The 23128-nt window shown below is 39.9% G+C and overlaps 1 protein-coding gene across 8 annotated transcripts in view; it reads right to left on the bottom strand.

The window, feature by feature from the left end:
• palm3 (paralemmin 3) overlaps positions 1 to 23128 on the bottom strand; it is a 31040-nt gene that overhangs the window by 5586 nt on the left and 2326 nt on the right. For 3 of the 8 annotated variants that reach the window (XM_085277176.1, XM_085277177.1, XM_085277174.1), the window contains exons 2-4: positions 4147 to 4199; positions 3565 to 3645; positions 338 to 465 (exon numbers count right to left, since the gene is read on the bottom strand). In XM_085277176.1, coding sequence (XP_085133302.1) covers positions 338 to 465; positions 3565 to 3645; positions 4147 to 4191 — 254 coding nt within the window. In that variant the 5' untranslated portion in view covers positions 4192 to 4199. Of the gene's footprint in view, positions 1 to 337; positions 466 to 1909; positions 2074 to 2459; positions 2602 to 3564; positions 3646 to 4146; positions 4200 to 6542; positions 6601 to 23128 lie in introns of those variants that run through there. The other 5 variants (XM_085277175.1, XM_085277178.1, XM_085277179.1 and 2 more) reach the window with 5 other exon arrangements.

Here is a 23128-nt window from a genome sequence, read left to right as displayed (position 1 = left end):
TGACAACTTTGTGCACTACAGTTCAGAAAAATCTCTTCGTGTGTGGCTCCTTCTCTGCGTGAGTTCAGTACTGGCAGGATTAAAATTCAGTTTTGCCAAAGAATACATTATGTACAACAAAAGCAAAAAAAGAGAAGAAAACTATTAGAAGACTGAAACAGAAGAGGGTATTCTGCAATATACATGAAGTTTCAACTATGCAAAAACAACTGAATTGTGACACTTCTCTCATTCTCTGCTTTGCTAACTGTCTCAGACAAACACAAAATGTCTTCCTTGTCTTCTAGCACTAACACACAGATGCACACACACAAAATCCCACAAACTGTGGATATACTTTTCAATGTGCTCTTCCATATGCTGGGCCTGGGCACTCGATGGAGGTGAGTGAAGGCTCTCAGCGTCCAGAGAGGTTGGGGATAAGGGAGCTCCTTCCATTAACCACTGCTCTCTCAGCGACTTCCTCTACAGGAACAAAGAAGGGGTGAAGGAGATGAAGGGGGAAAAACAGTGAACCAACTTTCATTAGTATTGTAGTTCATTAATGTAATTATATTACTGATGGGTTTAGAGGGTAATAATATGGAGAAATAGACTGCAAATATTTTATATATATCCTGATTATATCTCAGATCATTTTCAGTCATATGTTTAAGCAGCACTGCAAATCAATAGATAAACTAGCTTATTAGCAGCACTGGAGGCCTGCCAACATTCAGTTTTTTCATGTTTTCTCCTGTATTTTAAGACTCCCAGCATTATCATTGTGTGTCTAATGATATTCACTTTGCCAAACCATCCATGAAACACAGTCTACACCACAGACATAATAAAAGAGGGACGTGGCTCCAAGACTTATCGTTGCATAGAGGTTTATGGGAAAACAGTCCTCTGCCCCCTCGGTCTTTGACCTCAGTAAACACTTTCCTGATGACTTTACTGGACTCAAACACTGTTACAGGTCACATTAAATGGAACATTATTCATTTTATAAATTATAGTAATTTTAAGACTCAGACAGGAGGATTATAAAGGGTACTGCTGATTAGTTAACAATATGTCACTCACAAGTGGTTAGCCAGTAAACATGCAGCTTCGTATCCATCGTGTCTAATTTCAAAATCCCACAATAAAGTGGTCAGGTTTCGTAACAGGACAAACCAGCAGCTGAAATCATGGTGACTACATCCTTTAAAAAAAAACAGACCGTCTATTGTCTAGGCACACAATCAACACACTGTATATAATTTCAACTCTTCTGCCACCTTAAGATACCAACACAAGACCTGACACAAGAGGTGTGCGCACAACTAATAACTCTGTAGGAAGATCTTTTAGATGCTTCACAACTTTTACTTCGAAGGTATGGTAATAAAATGATGAAAACAAATAAATGTGACTTGGGACATATGTTTGAATCAGTGAAGTTGAAAAGCTTTCTAATATTGTACTACTGGATTTAGCATGATTTTTAAAGAAAACATGGTATCCAAACAGTCAAATTATTGACAGGTTTGAAAAGCTCTGTGATATTTTATTTTTGCATTTGTTGAGTATTTCATTTGGTGGATTGGCCAGAAACCAAGAGACTTTTTTTTTGCTACTTGTTAGCACAGGGGAATAGAGCTGTATGAATTTATATTTATCTTCTGTCTTTTATTTTTTTATTATTCTGATTTATTATGTTTTGTATACACATAGATATGAAATATTAAATAAAAATATTCTTACTAATGTGATTATATTATACTACAGCAGTCCACATATAAGTTTAACAGCACAGTCAGAAAGTTTAACAAATGACAGTTAGCACACCGCTACTAGCCTATTTAGCACGAGGCTAACCTGGGCTAGTAGAAATTAATAGACTACAAGAATATTAATAAAACAGCTTCAGAAAATGAAATACCTACAGATAGTGGTTCAGCAAGGTTAGATAAGTTATATCTGGAACGTAGTGAAAGCAATAGAGTTAAGCTAGCTTACTGTTAGGTTACTCTTACTGTGCTGTTAGGTTATGGAACCGAGTTAGCATATTGCTAGTAGTGGTTGCTACCAGCAACAGACGTTTAACTGAAACTCAAGGCCTCTGAACTAACTGCAGGTGGCAGTATAATAAAACAGGAAAACAGTGCAGTAATATTTCATTAACACTTGCGCTAATATATTTAATGCAGTTTGGGGACATTTAAAATTTAATCTTGTTTTACTACAAAAACTAACATTTGATAATGTTATGATAATAGACAGATTTTGTTGACATGTACTGTATATTCTGAAATTGGCAAAAGTCAATATTACCATATTTTAAAGGAAATCCCAGTTGGCCAAGAAAATTGCAACTTGTGAATCTCTGCTTAACATGTCTCTAGGCACCTGCTTGTGCAGTTAATCGAAGCATTACATCAAATAACCTTAATTTAAAAGCACATATCTGATAAAAACTGCTCAAACCTTACCTCGAAATAAAGCATGGCATATAGAAGGCATAGATTTCTATTGAGTGTCATGTCTCTCTATTAAAATGTCTGGTCAAATCAATTCCAGCTGACACCGGGTGAGCTCTATCACAGTCCTCAATGTGATATAAATCTTGTAAAAGTGATATCTCTCACTCTGTAATACGAGGCGATGTCTGCAATCTTCTCAGAAACCGCTCTGTTCCAGATTATTGGCCCATGTGTTCATAATCTGGCCACCGTTGGCCAGTAGTTTCCTACTCAAAAGTAAACGTCACAATACCATCTCTGTGTTTTCTCCTGCTGTGCAGGACAAGCCTAGCTCTGTTCCCCTCCCTGTGCCTTTGGCTAGCTAGGCAGGCCCCTCTAAACTTCTCTGCAGGTCAGGAACTGCATATAAGCTGCTACTCCCACTTATCAAATCCTTGCATCTAACCAGAGGTTAGAGTCAATGTCAAAGCTAATGAATGTGCTAAAAGCTGTAACGATAATAACTCCTGCGAGACGGCAATACAATCATGTAAGATTAATCGCTGAAGCCTCTTGCACATAGACTTTTGATCTCAAAAACGCACATTTGGAGCACTCTGCACAAATTCACAGGCACACACAATATTCTGCTACAGGATTTATACTGGCACACACATGCATACCTGCATGCACACAAACACTTTCTGCACAAATTTCACAAAATTTGAGGAATGTGCCCCAGGGCAGCATAACACAGTGGAGTAGGAAGTTGGAACACCAGTGTGGAAATGATGTGAAAACAATAGAGCAGCTCTGTAACTATGTGAGTGTGTAAACACACACATAAAAACTGATTTCAACAAAGGAAGGCTTGCCGCTAACCTTGTGAGAGAGTGACAGGGCGAGGAAATGTGCAAGTCTGTACTTACAGCTCATCCGTGTGTCTATGTGTGAGATACTGAATGTGAAAAGGAAATAAATTTGGAGGCAATCTGCTTGTTAACAAGCTGGAATGAGCTGGAATGAGCCTACGGAGGATTTTAGCTGAGTGAAATTAAGGCTGTGTCTCTCTGTGTGAGTAAGTGTGTAAATGAATGAGACAGGTTAGCTCATCCTGAATACGTGTGTGTCAGACCTTGAACTGCCGTAGTCTGAGCTTCTCATCCTCCTTCTCTCTTCTGGATCTGTCCTGCTCTTCCTGCAACCGACGCTTCTCCTACAAAAAAGAAGTGGAGGAATGCGAAATATGGCAAGGAAAGAGAATAAATATGGACATACTTAGAGAGTTTAGTAGAAATGAAGAGAGGCAGCAGGAAGATGATTTGGAAGAGTAAATAACACATCAGAAATAAAGAAAGGTGAGAAGCAGCCATGAAGAAGAAGTTAATGGAGAGGAGAAGTGAAATGAGGACACCTATCTAACCACCCATCATGTCATAGGACACTGTCACTGTGAACATTAGGTGTACTCTATTTTACATAACGCTCAAAGCAGCTGTTGCCTGGCAAACTGGTGTTGTTTTCGTGGGACCGGGGACAGACTGGCTCAGCACGCAGCACACTCATTAAAATATTTAAGAGTTAAGGACAGCTCTAAGAGCACGGTCTCTTCACCCTCTTTTTTTCCGTGCATGCAGACAAATATATGTGTGTGTGTGTGTGTGTGTGTGTGTGTGTGTGTGTGTGTGTGTGTGTGTGTGTGTGTGTGTGGACTCACAGCGATGGCCTCAATGCGCTGTTTGTATTTCTCAGCCTCATCCATCTCGGCACCTGGGACAAAAACAAGACGGGATAGGAGCAAAGGTTAAAGATCAGAGGTTAAACAAATATGAGGCGAGTCAGCTGGATGCATTTATGCTCAAAATGTACCATATTCACTGAATTGAGAGAATGAGCTTCAGCACTTATTTTGGATGAATGCTCTGGATTCCTATTATGTGTTTCCTTTTGTTGAGATGTCCATGTTATGCAGTTTTTGACGAGGTTTTTGTGTTCTTGCAAAAAATGTCTCTTGCCTGAAGCAGTATTTCATAAACTTTTTTCAAACTTTTCTCAATAATGTTCCTCCTTTGAATTGTCTTCTCTAAGGGAAGTAAGCCCGAGCAGCTCAAAGCATTTTCTAGTAAAAAAAAAGAAGACATCTGCATAATATGTGTCATTGAACATAAAAAAAAGACTTAAAATACTACTCATTAGCTGTTTAAATCCATCACTAAGTTAGTGATAAACAGTATTTTCATGACTTTATTTTTGCTGTGTTGTAGCATTGTTTTTCTTCCTCTGTCTGGTTTAGAAACTGGCTAATGACAGTTACAAAGTGCATCGGAAACAGAAATACTGAACATAAAAATGTGGCTTGTCAAACATTTTTATATCAACAGTTTTGTTTAAAAAACATGCATAACTGATAGGTTTTAAATTAACATAAAAATCATAAGAACCCTCAGCTCTATTTAGACTAACACTAGGGGTTCTAGTACCCCCAGTTGAGAAACACTGGTTTGAAGAGTGTATAAAGATGAGAATCAAACAACATTTCTGCATTGGTCCCCAACTCTCGGAGTGCAGTTGAGTCTCTACATCAGAGGACAGCGGCAGCTAATGAGCGGTATCAAAAATCAAAGGCAGGAATTTAGCCTTTGCTATTTGTGAAGTATGCAGCTGGTCTAGCATTACTATGTATCCTCATTATCGGACCCAATATGACTCACGATCATCCCCCCAAAATGTCTTTCCAGTACCCCCATTAAGCTTTTTGTTTTTGTCGTGACGCAGCCTCAGGCATCTGCAAGAAGATAAGCACAGACAATATTTGTTTTCCCTTGCAGCTGACACTCTGTGGGATAATATTTGAGTTACCCCAAACTAGGAGCAGAGCCACACATAGCAACCAGCTCACGGCAACTCAGTCATTACCGACTTCCTGCCATCACAAGCCATAACTCTCCATATTTTGCTCTCCACAGAGTGAAACTCTTAAAATAAAATTTAAAAATAAAGTTAACTTCCTAGGAGAAAAACAACACGTATTTCTGACCCGCATGTAATTCAGCACTGACTAGGTTCCATAAAAATATAGGAAACATAATTAAAACAGTTATTGGAAATTGACGTTTTTGGGGTTTTTTACCCCACACAATGACAGCAACATTTTGCTTGTCACCGTCAATCCTGTGTGGTATGCTAGGAGTGCTGTCCTACACCAGTAAACATTTAGCCACCAGGGTAACTGAGATGTCACACTGGGACAGATCTGACTAATGCAGGGAGCCGTTTCTATACCAAATGCCACGCTGTCACAACTACTGCTGCTAAGCGGCACTTTGAAGCGCAAAATATGTGCTTACCAATGCACAACATGCACTCGCAAAACACTTTCCAGATGCATAACCTGTAAAACCTCATAAAGATGGCAATAAGCACACCAACAGGAAGGTTACATTTCAGAGATGATGCCAGATTTGAGACTAAAATAAAACTTTATCCTGGCACATCAAATTCAATAAAATTAAAGAAGCTGCCAGAATAAGCCTTGACACATCAACTCTTGGACACATTGCTTGTTTTTCCCCAAAATGCCCTCCCCATCCTGATACACGCACATTGCAAATCAGGTCTCTTTTCTTTCTTCCCAGAAGGCAACCTAGCACTTTAGCTTATGTTGCTCCTAAAATATGGTAGATCTTTCAGGGCTTATCATAGCAAGAAACTTTCTCTTACCAACACCTGAAGGATTCCTTTTGGCACCCTCCAGGAGTGGGGAAGGTAGTGGTGGTGGAGGGGGAGCGGGAGCGGGACTCAAATAAAATATATGAAAATGTGCATGCACTTTGTATGGAGAGGGGAAACAGAGAAAGATGGAAAAAAGGAGGAAAGAGAAAAATTTTGATGAGGACACAACCTCCAGCATGGCTCTCATTATTCTGCCGTTCTCTAAAATGTGCACAAAGTAAAAGCATCAGCAGAAAGACATGGGAAAGTATATACATATGCTATATATACAGAGACAACATAGAATGCAGCCTTCAAGAGCAAAAGAGCAAAAGAGGTAGAAAGAGACAAAATCTTATTGTGCCAGGGTTTTGAATGACTGAAGGTGCAGTGACAGCTTACAGTATAACCCTCCGTGGGGAGCGGCGGCTTGTGTCTCATCAGGGCTCCAGGAGAGCGCCTAGAATAGCAGCCAGAGATAAACAAGCAAACACAAACAAGAGCTTTGATGAGGAGGTATTGAGGAGCTCCCCGTAGACACACAGACTTCGATAATTAGACATGATACAAGAGGGTAGAGAAGGGAAGGCTGACAAAGTCAAAAAGTTAAGAGACTAGGAAAGTCAAGCTGGCTGAAGCTACAGAAACGGAAAAGATGTAAGGGGACGGAGGTGACATGTGCAAATGTAGCAACTGCTTAGGGACTGTGATTTCTTATTGTCACTGCGACTTATTGTCAATGTGACTGACCTGTAACACAAAGAGCCAGAGAGAAAACAAAGGATTTAGAAGAACAGATCCTGATTGTCATCAAACTCAGGTCAGTGGGTTTGCAGCTAAACCAAAGAATAAATTTGTAATCTGGAATTTTAAAAGCCTGGAAGTGGCGCAAAGAAAAACATCCAACATCTGGAGAACTGATTTCCATGCCCTCTGGTGAGGAGGATTTCAAAACCAATCAGTCAAGCTAAGTCAATTTTGTTAATACAGCTCCAAATCAAATCCACTGACACTGTCTAACTGTAGAACCTTAAAGCAAATGCGCTACAAGCATATTTTAAAAGGATAAAAAACAGCACGATGTGCATGATGGGAAGATGTGTAGGCCATATTAGAATAGATAGAAATGGTAAAACAAAAACAAAAATCTGATTTGTGGGGACAGCAGTCTAAGCAGAAACAACCTGACTTCCTCCTCCCTTGCCATCTCTTCCAGGAGGACACCAAAGGTTTTTCCAAGCAGGCTGAGAGGCATAATCTCTCCAGCAAGTCCTGGGTCTGCCCCTGGGCCTCCTCCTGGTAGGAAATGCCTGAAGCATCTCACGCAGGAGGTGGCCAGGAATCATCCTAGTCAGATGCTTGAACCTCCACATGGGGGATATTGGCTTGAACCCCTCTTGAATGACCAAGCTCTTCACCATGTCTCTAAGGGACACCCTGCCACCTTTGGGAGGAAACTCATTTCTGCCACTTGTATCTATTATCTCAATCTTTCAGTCTCACCCAGAGCTCATGGCCATAGGTGAATGTAGGGACATAGATCGACCAGTAAATCAACAGCTTCACTTCACCACAGCTACAACGTCCACATCACTGCTAACACCAAACCAATTTTCAGTCTCCAGTTCCACTCTCTACTCACTTATGACCAAGACCCAAGATACTGATACTCCTCCACTTGGTAGAGCTACTTATTACCAACCCCTAACTGGGTAATCCATCCTTTTCTGACTGATAACCACGGTTTCAGACTTGGAGGTGCTAATCTTTATCCTGTTCTCATTGACACTCGAATGCAGACCACCCAAGTACAAACTGAAAAGTCAAGTCAACCCCCCCCCAAATTAGGAGTCATATGAATATGAAATCTTTTTTTTAAACTATGAATCTTTTCACCTCAACTGTGAATATTAACACGACTCCCACAATCATATTCTGGCATTAAGAAAGCCCAGCAGCGCATAAATGTGCGGGACTTCAGGGCCTTTGTTAATTTGGCCTAAATCCAATACATCCCAGAAGCAGACAGCGGCAATTAAGTCATGTGGTCATAATCATAGTTTTGCCACTACAGCATTTAATTACAGATAATGCTTCACCTGTAACACCTGCTACATGCCAGCTTAGATCAGTTCCATTAAACCAGATTTGGTTTTGAATGCTGTAATTTGCGTCGAACACAAAGCTTGCCAATTGAAGCTATCTGCTCTCAGTGGTATGACCCTCTACCACACACACAGACACACACACACACTCACACACAGTAGTCTGTGTGCGTCTAGCAATGCTGAGATATCGTTAACAATAACCATTTTGCCAGTGAACCAAAGCAGTGTGAATGTGGGCCAACATAAACAATACAAGGACAGGTTGAAGAGCAGAATTCAGCCATCAATAACTTTGTTTTTCAAAGTTCTAGATGTCGTAGTGCTTTCCCCTCTGTGACATATAAAAATGGCTGGTATAGAAAAGATCTCTCTTGAGAAATGTAAGGGTCAACTATCCACTATCAGAAATAAATGGCAGCTTCAAGGGATGCAACCATACATTTGCTTAGCACCAGTTGACCGATTCACGCTGACTTGCATCAGCCTGTTGGCCCTTCTTGGACACTTCAATGAACTGCTAATTGATGTGTTCATTGGAAGGCTGAGGAAGTCGAGTTGCGTCACCGTCATTCAGCATTACCCCAGCAGGGTTTCTTTACAAACATTCCTCCTGCCCCGTTGCAAAAGAATGTGGTGCATATTTGCCGTGCATGCATGTGTATGTAAAAATGTATATTTGCCTAGTGGGGAGTCATGAAGTCTGTATACCAAGTGCTTGTGTAGTGACATTAGTTCTGTGGGAACAGATGGAGGAACAGTAGGGTGTCTGCAATGCAAACTACAAGTATTATAGAATTACAGCTCGCAGTTTGTGCTGTTCTCTGATCCACACCGACGGGGAGTGCACAATTGACTGCATATGAGACTGAAAAATGGGAAAGTTGGGTAGTGTTATTTCTAAAAGGCAAGGCACTTAATCAAAAGACCAGAACAACTTCCCTACAAACTTTGATGTTCAGCTAAATCACAGGGCGAATGTAAAGAAAAGTCTGAGAAAATACCACAAAAACCACTTTAAAAAGAAAGTCTCTAAAGAGTCTGCGTGGGATGCAATCAGCACAGTCAGTGTTACCTGATAGGCAGTCATCACATGCATCAATGCCTCATGTTGGTCTCTATTAGGTGGAATACAACCTATAGTGGTAGGAAAGATGCAATGTCTATAAGCTTGCTACATGGGTGTCATAGAAATCTAAAGGATGTTTCTGAGCTCAGAACCTTTTTTAAAAATAATAAATGACTCAAACATGAGAGCAGCAACTGCAGTGAAGCATGGAAACTGAACTTTTGGTATGAGACTAGCAAGATTGTGACATGGTGCACTTTGAGTCCAGACATTGCTACATTGGGATAAATGACTGACAAAGCTCCTGTGATGAACAACTGGCTTAAACAGGAGCACTATAACACCCTAAATATATTTTGGGGAAATTGCATCAATTTAGTCAAAAACTGAGATTATAGGGGAGGACGGTGAGGAGAGGGAGTCACCGAAAGGCCACCCATTTACATTTTGATTGTGGGTGAGGATGAAATCATGCTGCTGACAGAAATACAGAGAAGCAGGGTGGCCAGCACCGCAAGTTTCTGCTCCATTTTTTTTAAAGCTCCTTTCACAGTTCATCCTATAATGACGCTAAGAATACCCCCTCATTAAACTGCTTTTCCTGGTTCAACCCGAAGCAAACAAAGAGGGTTGACGACTAACACAGCAGTGTAGGTGTGCAGGATGGCGTCCTGCTATGCTGGCTCCCTGTTTCACACAGATGTTGATTCAGCTCTGTGACTGGCTCTGTTACAGGCTTAAAGGCAACAATAATCACATAAAAATGCATAATGGCAATGTATGACTATGTGAAAGGGGCTTTGAAGAGATGTGGGGATGGAGATGGGAGATCAAAAAAATAAAAATAATATAAAAGAAGGTGCCGACTGAGAGGAGTGGGGAGCAGATAAGTGTGCGGTATCGTGTGTCCTCAATTACTATAAGCTTACCTAAGTACTAACAGTGTTAGCTTTTTTTCTTTCATAAAAGCAAACCTCATACGCTGAAATCAAGTATAAAGTTTATTGCATCAGCTTGAGGCTCATTTACAATATTGCTTCTAAATGTCCTATTTGTGTTTCTGTTCAGTATTGCTGTAGTTCTTTTCAGCCTTGGGGAATAGAGTCTTCAACTGTAGCATTTAAACTGCAGAAAGGAATAGTCAAAGATGACAGGAGCAAAAAAAAAAGGTTCAAAAACACACTGGGACTAAAAGTTCAATCTGGAAAGTTTCACATTTTCTAATCTGTGAAACAAAGAGAGACAGACAAAGTATTTCAAGGCCACCGCAAGTTCAAAATATCCTTCCACCAAAGTGCTTGGGAACAGGAAGAGCGAAAACATCATCCTTCGGCAGGAGAGCGTGCAATCTCACCGACCCTGATCTCTGAACCGATGCATCCTCTGCTTTCGTCACCGGCTCTTGCTCAGGAAGAGGCAGATTTAAAGAGCCTGCAAACTTACTGTAAAACAAATTAGCAGACTGAACTTCATTTGGAGACGAGTCAGTCAAAGAAGCAATTATTCTTTAGCTTGAGGGATGGACAGAGCAAACTGTAGTAAAGTGCTTTTTCATCAGCTATTGACTTTTGGTTGCTTTGCAGACCCAGCAGCAGAAATTACTTATTGGAGATGGACATCCTGCATATCTAGATGGAAATAAATCTGACACGCAGTGGGAAGGTGTGTTTATGTGGGTTATGTGTGTGTGTGTGTGTGCTGTACATGAGTGGGTGGTATGAGTGGAATTTGTGTAGCTTGGATCGTTCTGTCTCAAAAGCACACGGCCAACATCCTCTGATTGACAGTCCAGGCCAGGGAAATGAAAACACCACATTCCACTGCTCTGTGTGTGTGTGCACACGCGCGCGTGTGTGTGTGTCTGCGCACAAATCACAAAAAAAAAAGTTTAATGTGCAATTTGTGTGTGCATTCTAAATCACAGAGCTAACAGTGTAGTAGACACCGGAGCATGTTGAGGATTATCAGAATCAACAGCAGACATCACAGAGCCACTCCAAGTCATTTATCCACTTCATAACTACAACCTAGCATCTACGTAACAAAGAGGATAAAACAATTTGTGAATATAAAAGCGCAGAGAAAATCATCCACCTACGAATCTGAGATTTATCAGAGGGTTACCTTTGCAGATGCGAACAGTAAGCTTGCACAAGTCATCACAAGGGAACGCATTTGCTTGAAAGCATCAAAGGACTCACTGCAGGAGGATATCAAAAGACATGTTCCAGTGGCTAAGACTAAAGTGAGTTTAATGCACTGACAATCTGACTAAACAGTGTTGAGAGAGGAGACAGTGATGGAACAAAAGCACCTCCAAGGAGCAAATCTCTTTGCTCTCATTTGGTCTCTTAAGTTTTACAGCAGTGAAAAAGATTCAGCGGGATCAATAGGATCCTGTCAGGTAATACACTCACAAGTGCATGTGTGCGCACACACACACACACACACACACACAATAGAGTCTCTGTTGAGCAGGTAGTGGGCTGGTCTTCGTTCTGCCCGCAGTATCCTGCTCCAACATAGCACACACCCACAGAACTCCATCCGGGGTTGTACCTCAAAGCAAGTTCAAAGATATGTTTTTGCGATCTTGCTCCACTAAACCTAATTTCTGCAGTAAGGGCAAATACAAAGCTGCTTATAAAATATTTGAATCTACCAAAGATTTGTCAATATAGCTACGACCACATTCAAATTAAATGGGTGATGTTGTCAGCTTATGAACTTATGACCAGTCACAAGTCAGGAAAGATCTACTAGCAGCAGAGCAGACACATTTTACAAAGAGCAAACTATATATATGAACTATGACAAGGTTAAATACGTTACATGCTAAAAACAGCAGCGTTGTTCCAGCCCTAGCAGCACTGTGTGAATGCGTGTGTTTTAGGAAAAGTGTTCAGTGTTCAGATCGTAATATTAAACTGTCTGAAAGCAAGTAAAGCACAAATAAACAACCAGCAAGAAAACCTACGCTTATACAAAAGGTCAACAACTACAAAGAGTTGGACATGAAACAATGGAAACAGATAAGTCACATCTGTGAGAAAAAGAACAACAGCAAGGGTTTAAAAATACTTGCAGTCAGTGGTTAAAAAGAAATTTATAGATTGCATGAAAAAAGGGCTGACTCTGCTGGAATCTATATTCCTCATGATGCTCGCCAGGAAAGACAAAGATTTTAAGCAGTCTCTGAAATCTATACACCTCACTATCTCTTACGCAGGGCTGCAGGATATTCTGAGAAGGAATGAATGATGATGCAATTTTCAAAGAGGTAACTGGTCAATTGGAAGTGATTTTCATATGTGCTGGTCTCTTATCTTGAACGTAACCTGTTCCTGGGCAGATTAGGTGGGCAGAAAGTGAATCATATTCATAATCCTCGGCTGATTCATGAACTCCGGTTGTGATTCTCTTTCCCAACTGGAGTTTGGTTCACTTGGTTTGAAGCAGGGAGAAAAAGTTACACACTGTAACCTATTAGACCTGGAATGTCAGTGCTACATGGATCCATGTACAGAAATGAAGCAAAGCGAATGATAGGGGGCTCTTTCTTTATGGAAGGTTTAGTTTCTTTTGTGTCACAAATAGCTCAGAAAGGTACAGGAAATACTTATTGGGAACAATTTTAGTCAATACTGCAGCTTGACTGAATAGTGTTATCCTGTATCTGACAAAATGATCTACCAAGTCTGCCTTGCTGTGCCTACTGACATATTCTGTGCTGTTAAACTACAGTTTGTGCAGCCATTATGTCTTCAGGCAAACACAGATGGCTGAAAGAATACTAAATACCGTATATGGCTACCTACTGCTCGATGCTGCCCTCCGAGTGGTTCTCAAGACGGGCAAGCTTCTGATCACTGGCTATGTCAAACTCACCATCTGCCACACACATTTAAAATATTAAGTCTAGATGGATTTGGGGTGAGAAATATCAGTTCCACAGCCATTAGGCTGAGCGACTGATCAAAAGCGACAGCATGGCGAGGCCTTTGTTAAGACCTTGTCATCCACTCATCAAATCAGCAGAGGGGCTGCAGAGATTAACACGGTCATCCAGAACATACATATGTATGATGAAGCTGAAGAATAATGCGCGACGCAGCTTGGATGAGTCATCGTGGCTTACTGAGCATGATTAACATGCAGGATTATCTGTTTTATCCAAATGTGAAGAAGTCAGATTGCTGTAAGAGTCTAACTGTACGCACTTTATAGAATGGCTCAGTTTTAGAAGTGTCAGTGTGCGGAAACACCTCTGTGATCTGAAGGTTTGTGTGAAGTCAGCTCAGGCAGTCTTAATGTAATTAAGAGCTAACAGGGGATTATTATTTTGTACTGAAGATTTCATAATGTTCACAAAGATTATATTTAAATTTGGACTAGATTAAGGTAAAATTTCAGTATTTTTTATTTGGTCTGTAAAGTCAGTGAATCTCTTCACGCCTTAAATTATGGTATGTTGGGTTGGACGTCTCTAAGGAAAGTTAACATTATACAATGTAACGACTTTGCGATTGGGCTATTAAAAAGATAAAATAATTGCATTTCATTTATCATCCATGATGCACTGAACACTTCCCTTAAGCCACCACTGAAAACCATTAACTTTTGAGAACTGTGACTGTATAAATGAAAATCGAATTGAACCTAAAACGAAGCACAAAATGTTAAATTGACCTTTTGAACATTGAACAAATTATTTTTAATATACATTTTTTGCTACTATTTGTGACATTTTTGTGCAAATGACAGAAAATGTGTTAAGAGTTTTCATCTCAATGAATAAATAAAGGCTTGATTCAGTTTGAGTGATGCGAATTTTGTCATCAGAGGATCAGCGCCCTTAAATTTGTACTCCAGTACTCGAGATGTACTCTTCAGGGACTTGAAAAAGTGAACAACAGTAACTGCTCATCCGTGGTGCCTGTAGCTGTTTGTGTGCATCCACAAGTGAGCCTAATCCCAGCCTCAAGCTTCAATTAAAACAAAACCAGTAGTTAAACTTTTAGTTTTACAGCTAGTTTTGTTTGGTTTACTGCAGTCGATGACAGTGCAACTTAGTCACCGCTTTGAAAAACACAGCTATGAGAGCATGATGAGTGGCCATCTAAAACCACCCAAGGTGTGCCTTTATCCACATCTTCTTAGCTGTGGACAGCTTGCAATTAAGCCCACGCACTTCCAAACACTATAGCCACTGTCCCACTGCAGGGCCAGCAGAAACTGCAAAGGAATGCAACACACTGTTCAGCATGTGGGTCTAATAAAATATCCCTATTAATATCACTAAAGGTTTCAGCCGTGTTTCCCTGGCCTAGGTGAAACCCATCGAATTGACAAGGAAGATGTTTGCAAAATGACCATCATGAAAGCACTGGCTAATAGCTGGGTTACCACCCAGCTTTTTGTTTGCATGTAGACTAAGTCATGACCCTGCATGACAGTTATAAAGTGTCACCCTTAAACTGTAAGATGCGTAATCACTGTGCTTTCAGTGTTTTGGTATGCACAAATTCCCTCTATCTGCAGCTACGAAACACTGTGCACAGGTAGTCAAGGTACGTATTAGTTTTCCCGATAAGTAGGAAACCACTGGTTTTTAACCCTGAGGTGGAATGCACCGAGTGGGTGGTGTTACACTCAGATGAGTGAAGATTATATGTTAGATGAGGCTTCACAGGAAAGCGAGAGAGGGTAACTCGATGTCATTACAGTCATTATAACCTTTTACAGTATATTTCACTTTGGTACATGGTGCCAGTGTCATTGCAAGACGTATACTGTTTACATAATAGCTCTAGAAGTGTAAACTTGAAATGAATCTGTAATTTTAAAATGACTAAAACCTCCTAACTTGGAGGAGCAGGGCGAGCTTCAGAAATGAAAAAAGTAAGGGGAGATTAAAGAAAGCATAAAAGACAGATGAGACGGAGACATAAAAGGAAGTAGAGAGGTTAAAACAAGCGGGAGAACAAGAATTAGAGGAAGTGAAGTTAAGAGGGGGATCAGAGTTTCAGACACCTGTTCTGACAAGTCCTGACAAGACACTTGAGGCAGTAACACCACTTTTAACAGTCTACCCGCACACATTAAGTTCACACCAAGACTCTTTATAACGCCCCTGTCTTCATTCTGTGCAGACACATTCACAACAAAGCTAGAATAAAACTAGGAATGCGATAGTAATTTCACCTGCAATAGTGCACTAACAGTTAAAACTGTAAAATAGTCATTTTTCCTAGAAATACAAAAGTGACATTCACATTGTAAGTAAATTACTGAATATCCTGAAATAACCTTTGATGATATCCTCTTATAAACGCTCTATTCCATAAAAAATATTGGACTAAAACTGAGTTTTAAACTTGACACAAGCTTATATACCGAAACTGTTCACTAAGCATAAATTTAGTTTGGAAAACATACTGGGTACTTTTGACTATTCATTCATTAGAACCTGATAAAACCATATTGGGTTTGAAAATACAATTACTCTTGTTTTGTTTAGACTTCATTTAGGAGCTGATGTGAAAAGGAGGCTTCAACTAGGCTTGGACAGACTGGGCTTGTTCTTTTCAAAGAGCACTTTAGAAGCCTTGTGCACTGGCAAAATGTCATCAAAATGAAGGAGAAGACTCTTTTCTCCCCAGCCCAAAGTGGCTCTGCCTCCTCTGCTCAATGATGCACGCAGGCAGTGAGGATGTTCATTTATATTGCTGCCTTCAGGTTATCTGTTTGTGCTGCTTTGTGGTTTAATCATTCACCACTCTGTGCATTAGGAAACTGTCGACTGTGTTAACTGAAAGCAGGTCGTGACAGGTGGCATTCATGCAGCAGAATCTAATAAACAAAGGCTGCGAACAAATTCTGAATTAAATACTAATCAATTTTAAAATGTATTTCTTGGCTAGCGTACTGATGATGCAGACTGGGCCAGGACTTCATTTATTTTCAAGTCAGCACAGAAAAGTCTGGGAGTAGAACTGAGCGAGTACAGTGAAACACATCTAATGATCGTTATCAATGATTTGACCTCTTTTTGGTTACTAAGACTTATGATTGTGTTATTTTAGGATGTTCTGCTCAAGTATTTTCAGACTTTCTATTCCCACACAATTCTTGTCCTAAGTACTCTCTTTGCACTTTAGGCAAGAGTGTGTTAGACATGTATTGGCTTGCTTCTGTGATCTGTCTGCTTGTGTGCCGGATTAGTGCGTGTATGTGTGTGTGTCAGGCAGGTTTGGAGAGGAATGCAGGACTGTTGTAATCCAGTCTCGGTTCATTTTCGCTATTGTCACCGAGTCAAAAGCCTGTAGGCCTGTTTGCCACAGGGCCCCATAGCTCAGTCATGACTACAGACATATTCTCACATATAGTACTGCAGCCTAAATCGTTTTTAAAACAACAACGGGACAACACATCATTAGAAAAGCAATCTGTAGATACAGTGAAAAGAACTCTTAAAAGATCTTTAAATTTCAAGTTTTGAAATAACCTAAGGATACAGTTCACTAAGGTAACAAAATGACCTTGGAGTTTCAAAGTGGTGTTTGTTTAAATTTGTTCTGGAGGATATCCAGTCACCTTGCAAATGTCTAGTCAGGCAACTTAATGTTTAACTTCCCTCCTTCCTTGTAATCATTGTGGACAAGCAAACACAATTTCAACCAATCATTAAATACGTTAAAGACAATACACTGATCCTTCAATCCATAGCTGTCAACACTCTCAGCTTACCATTATGTAAACACAATGTTAGAAATGTGACATGATTTTGCTACATTTCATTTGGGCATTATCAGTGCCAGACTTAGCTAGGCTGATTTAGTTATTATGGTATAGTTTATCCCCGGATGTCAAACTCGTTTTACACAGAGGGCCACATACAGCTTACTTTGATCTAAGGACGGCCAGATGAGTCAAACTTGTAAAGATGTTTAACTACACATTAAAATGCTGTGTCATGGCAGTGAATGAAAGACATCCGTCATTTGTGCTTAAATTGTAACAAACAAATGCGTAAAATTACAGGTGAAGTTCTGGTAACATAGCTAGTTTTTGTTATTTCACAGAAGAAAAATCCCTTCTTTTTCTGTTTTGTTAAATGGGGGCCCGTTGTAGAAAACAAAACATGTACTATAGTTAAATTTCTATAGTAGATAGTGGGGAAAAATGAAAAAGTCTACAAAGTGTCCTTGCCGGGCCGATTCTAGCCCTGGGGCATTATGTTTGACAAACCTGGTTTACCCTACCAAAGAGTCTAACATTTTTAAATATTTTTTAAACATAGTCATAGACAGTTAGGGAAATCTGTCACTTAAACCAGCGGTCCCCAACCTTTTTTGCGCCACGGACCGGTTTATGCCCGACAATATTTTCACAGACTGTCCTTTAAGGTGTCGCAGATAAATACAACAAAATAAAAGTAGTACCGGTACTGAAAAAAAAGAAGATTTATTCATAACACACGTGAAAAGACCCAGGAAAACCGAGTTAACGATAAAAACGATAACAAAATAACGCTGAAAACCGATAAAAACCCTGAAAACCATACATTTCACACCTGAGCCTCTACTCTCGCGGCCCGGTACCAAACGACTCATGGACCGGTACCGGCCCGAGGCCCGGGGGTTGGGGACCGCTGACTTAAACAACCCTCTTTTTCAAAATTAACTTTTTCTACTGCTCACTGAGTGACTCTGCTCTGCTGACCTTTGGCGTTCCTCAGGGATGTGTTGTAGGACCTAATGTTTTCTTTAACATTCTTCTTTTAACAACATATTTTTCATCATTATGAAAAAAAAACCCAGAGAAAAATGCACACCTCACATATTCTCAGACTTCTTAACTTCAGCTTTAACATGTTTAGTTTAGTTTGGATTGCAAACACAAGCGCACAGACACACACTCATACTTATGTAATTGTTATAAACAGCTGCATTCGTGTGTAATGGTTGTCCATAGAGACGCCTGCTCTGGCATTGTGGAATAGTTTATTAGGCTAAATAATTAACTGCCTTATTTATCTTGAGCTTATCTAATAAAAACATTCAACAGTTTGTGCACCTGTGTCTCCGTCTTCATCTCGGGCTCTTAGAGCCACCCAAAGCTGAGTGGCTCTAAACACAAGTGGAGTAAGCTATCACAGATAAAACAGGGTTTGCTGCTCTTCTTCATGTTGCCCTCAAGCTTTTTTTGTGCTGATATGCTTTTTTTGCCTCACATTTGTAGTCTGACGACTTCTCCTTTTTTTCACCCCTGCCTGGTTCCTTTGCTATTGCATAGAAGTCTTTTCCTTCAGTAGTGTTTGTTCAGTCCTGATTCCAAAAGAAAGAACATCTAATAAAGCAGTTCTCCTTTTCTACTCTTCTCGGAGTTTCTTGATTTTACATTTGGTGTGCGGGATTTCAATTAATGGGGCTTGTAGATGAAGATGAACACATTTTCTGAAAAGAATCCATATACACATTTCTTCCTTCGTTCACACAGATGTGACACAGTTTTATACATCTGTCCCCTGGCCTTTGCTCCAAATCACTCCTTGGGTAGAGTACAGTGTCGTTCATCTTGATTTTCTTTTCCACTTAAAGGGGATCTATTACAATTTCTCCAACTTTCAGTCATTCACACACACACTATTATCATGTTGGATGCTCATATTTAAAGATGGCCAAAACTGCAAATAATAAACTCATTGTCTGTGTAAGTCACCCCATACTTGAAATGCTTGTGCTTAGATACTCTTACATGTGTGATGTCGGACTGGGAAAATTCATAATATAATCATCTTGGCTTAAGGAGAGGTTCAAGAGCTAAAACTGCTCATTTTAGACAAAAGATGATGCTGCACCAGGACACCAAAATAAAATAAAAGGGGTTGTTTTGTTGACCACATAATGCTTATTCTGTGAATACAATGAAACTTAAGAATTAAGAGGTAGATAAGAAACCACATTAAGAAACCATGACCTTATTCACTCATATCCTCCAAATGTAGAACATTACCTCCTTGGTTCCTATTTATCACATAAATCCAAAATCCCACTCTTAATATGAGGTACATAAACTCCACAGGTCATGCTATCTCAAGTCCTCGTACACCTCAGACTTTCAGTACAACCGATTCTGCAGTGGTTGGATGCATTAGTTATGGGCATGAGAAGGAGTATACAACACTAGTGGGTGGTTTTGTGGAGTGGTCTGGGAGAAATAATCTGCTTATGAATGTGAATAAGACCAGAGAGATGACCTCAGAAGGAAGAGGACAGCTACACAACCCATGTCTATCCTGGCGCAGGATGTTGATATGGTGGAAGAGTACAAGTACCTGGGCGTCCACATCAACAACGGGCTGGAAGACCAGTGCTGTATACAAGTTAAGGCTGCATACAAGAACGAGATGAGCAGGCTCTGTTTCTTAAGGAAATTCAGATCCTTTAATACAAGCAGCAAAATGTTGGAGATTTCTTCCAAAAGTCCATTAGTGAGTGCAGTATACTTTGCTGTGATCTGCTGGGGATGCAGAATCAGACCTGCTGACACAAACAGACATAATCAACTGATTAGGAAGGACGCCTCTGTGACTGGCTGCAAACTGCATACTTTTGGAGGGGAGAGGAGGTCAACGAATAAATAGTTTCCCATCACTGACTCATTGTATCCCCGTTGTTTGTTAATTTAGTGGCAGCAAGTTGTGAAATGATTTTGGTCCCTTAGCTTGTCAGTTTGTGGACTGAGCCTACCTGGTTGGAAAATGTTTTACGTACGGCCAAAACTTAACTACACCACCTTATTCTGTACAAGAATGTTTGGTTCTTTGCAGTACTGAAATCTATTAAAATGGTGTAAATGAATATTATTTCCAACCATATATGCTTGAAAAGTCTTTTGTAGCAGAAGTATAGGCTTGGCAAGGGTTTCAATAGCAGCTGACTCAATAACACTTTACCACACTAAACAGGCTATTAGTCAATGTATGAAGGTAATAACTCTCTTTATCTACAGAGCCAAACTTTGGAGTTGGCCATTAAAGTCTGGCACGTAACACCTGCAACTCCATCACAAGCTCTGTGTCTAGTTAGACTTATTGACAGAAATCCAGTAAGAGTGAAGAGTCCAGTAAGAACAAAACCTTTCAGAGCAGGTATGATACACACGTTTCTTCAAATATCCAGAAAGGTTACAGCTCACAATCTCTCATGGTTGCCATTAGACACGGAAAAGGGGTTTAAATGCAACTTCAAAACAACATGTTGAACATTAATTGGTATAAAAACTCGTGACTGCAAACAATTATACAAAATAAACTTCAATAATAAGGGAACAAGTAATATGGATGGGTTTCCAGGTACAGACATCATCATGTGTTCTGGACCTTTCTTTACTGGGAGGGGCAGACGTAAGAGCATAGGACCTTTCTTGACCAAGCAGTAGTTGTACTAATTGTATTTTACTGAATAGCGGACAAGGACACATACCTCTAGGCAGCAAAAGAAAACAACACATGTCAACCCCCTCTGATGATGAAAATACCGTGTTTATGCTGTGATTGCAATAAGCATTTCTGCCAGGACTAAACCACAGCCACCAAGCCCCTACAGACAAACTATGCTTGGTACATCAGTTATATTTTCAGTGTGGGATGTAGATCTGTCACTGGCAGTTTGTGCAGTTCAGCTACAGGTGAGGTTCTTCCAAAATTAGTTGTGAAGTGGCAGTGAGAAGATGTGGTTTACCATATAATTGACTAGACAAGAGCATCACACATTGGCTGCAGCTATGGAAGGATGCCTAACATTAGACTGATTTCTGGAATCACAAAAATGTGAGAAGACTTCAGCTTCTCCCACCACAAAGACACAGACTCACCAAAAATGTGGACACAGTCCTTTCAGTTTTGTTTTTTTTAATTGGGCTGTTTTGTTAAACCACTTTAGTGCACATAATCTAAAACATATCCAGTTCCTGTTTTGCAACCATGCTATTCCAGTGTTTTAAACATCCAATACTTCAGATAAAGATTACCACATTGTTCAGAGTAATTGTTGCGTACAGTGTGCATTAGTGGGATTCTTTTGTTACATCTGTGCATTGCTTGATGGCCAACCTGACTTTGTAACCTAGTAACCACAACTGTGGGCTTTTTTTTTTTTTTTTCTGATGTCTTGTGGTTGTATTACTTATGTTATCATCTTTGTTTCATTTGCAGATAGAAACACCAAATCATTCTAGTTTCTGGAACAGAGCTGCAGCTAGCAGTTACTCTCATTGTTCTCCATTATTGATCAGTTGTTTGGTTCGTATCACCCTCCCACATTTCTAAAAGCACAAGGTTTGTCATGGAGCGCTTGTGTTGTTAATTTATTATCATATAAAGAGTAACACAAAGAAAAATCACAACTGAGACACTGATTCAGATAACCTTTTTGGATTTTTGCTTGAAAATGTACTTAAATGATCAACAGTTTTGCACAAGCAGCAGCTTAATTTGCTGTTAATTACCATTGTATGTCCATCAGAAAGGCCAGATTATCCTGTGGCGGTTCATTAACATTCCTTTTCTATGTATAAATTTGAATTTTACAAGTTGACTTTCCTCCAACGTTTAATATATGATAAAAGCCACAAAGGCACAGGTGACATCTTAATGAAGACTGCAATCTTACACCACAATTTAAAAAGAAATGCATTAGAGGGATGTTTTAAATGCTGGCAAGCTAAGAAGCTAAAGTATTCAGACAGCTTTCAGGCAGCTCTGATATTTCTTGTTATCTCCTCAGACTCCTTCGCTGCCATAACACATTACTTAACTCCCTAATCCTTGACCGCTTGATTAATACTTTTCTTGTGCAGACAAAAGAAGGGATCTTTACTCTTTACCCAGTAAACTGAAGATAGTAAATGTTTTTCCATCCACCCCCTCCCTGTTCGTACTGTCAGCGAGGATTTTCTGAGGCTTTAAGTCATTATTATTGCAAAAGAAAGGAATACCACACACAGGCGTTGATTTGAAGAGAAAAACAGTCGTCTGTGCCTAAACAAGACAAGCTAAAGAGACCTGACAAAAAGATGAATCTTATACCACTGTTGATAGCTCAGTATTAGGGAATGGTTGCCATGTGAGGCATCTTCGAAGCGACATGGTGACATATCGCTGAAACATCCTCCAAGGTCATGTAAGCAAACTAGGAAACAATATTCTAGGATGAACTCTTCTTAAAGGGAGAATCCATCCTTTTACACAAATCAATATCTTCACTACTAAAATCGGAAAAGTTAAACTAGGTTATATCTTGAAGGTTATGCTGGCTTGGGCAAAAAGATTTCTAACAAGAAAGCCTGTGTTACAAACAGGGCATGTCAAGTTTTAAAAACATAGCAGTGCAAAAAGCTGGAAGGCTCTAACCAGGGACGCTTTTAAGTTCTGTTTTAAAGCTTGGCCCATATTAGGAACTAAGTAAGAATCTATCCATGTATGATGTCTTTGATGCAATACCTAATTGGTGGAGGAACTGCAGTATGAGTCATAAAGTCATAGTGGGACACAACAGCTTTGCCTAAAATTCGAATTCCAGTTGCTAAAATTTAAATACTAGAATGCTGAGACCTTTCTCTCGCAATAGGAAAGACTAAAAAAAAGCTTTACATGTGACCATTATCATAGTAATCTGTTGTTTGCACAGGAACCAGCTCTGCCCACGCTCTGCAATCTGAGTCTAATTCTCTGTTTAGCCAAAAAAATAACCTGAAGCAAGATGTGCATTTTGCACACTGAGATAGAAGCATGAGGCACAGAGTGTGTG

Source organism: Mchenga conophoros, linkage group LG6 (assembly GCF_057382185.1).
Source record: "Mchenga conophoros isolate Kocher_MC1m ecotype Shallow Benthic linkage group LG6, M_conophoros_male_GT1.1, whole genome shotgun sequence".
Classification (NCBI taxonomy): Eukaryota; Metazoa; Chordata; class Actinopteri; order Cichliformes; family Cichlidae; genus Mchenga; species Mchenga conophoros.
This window is presented reverse-complemented; position numbering and strand designations above follow the sequence as displayed.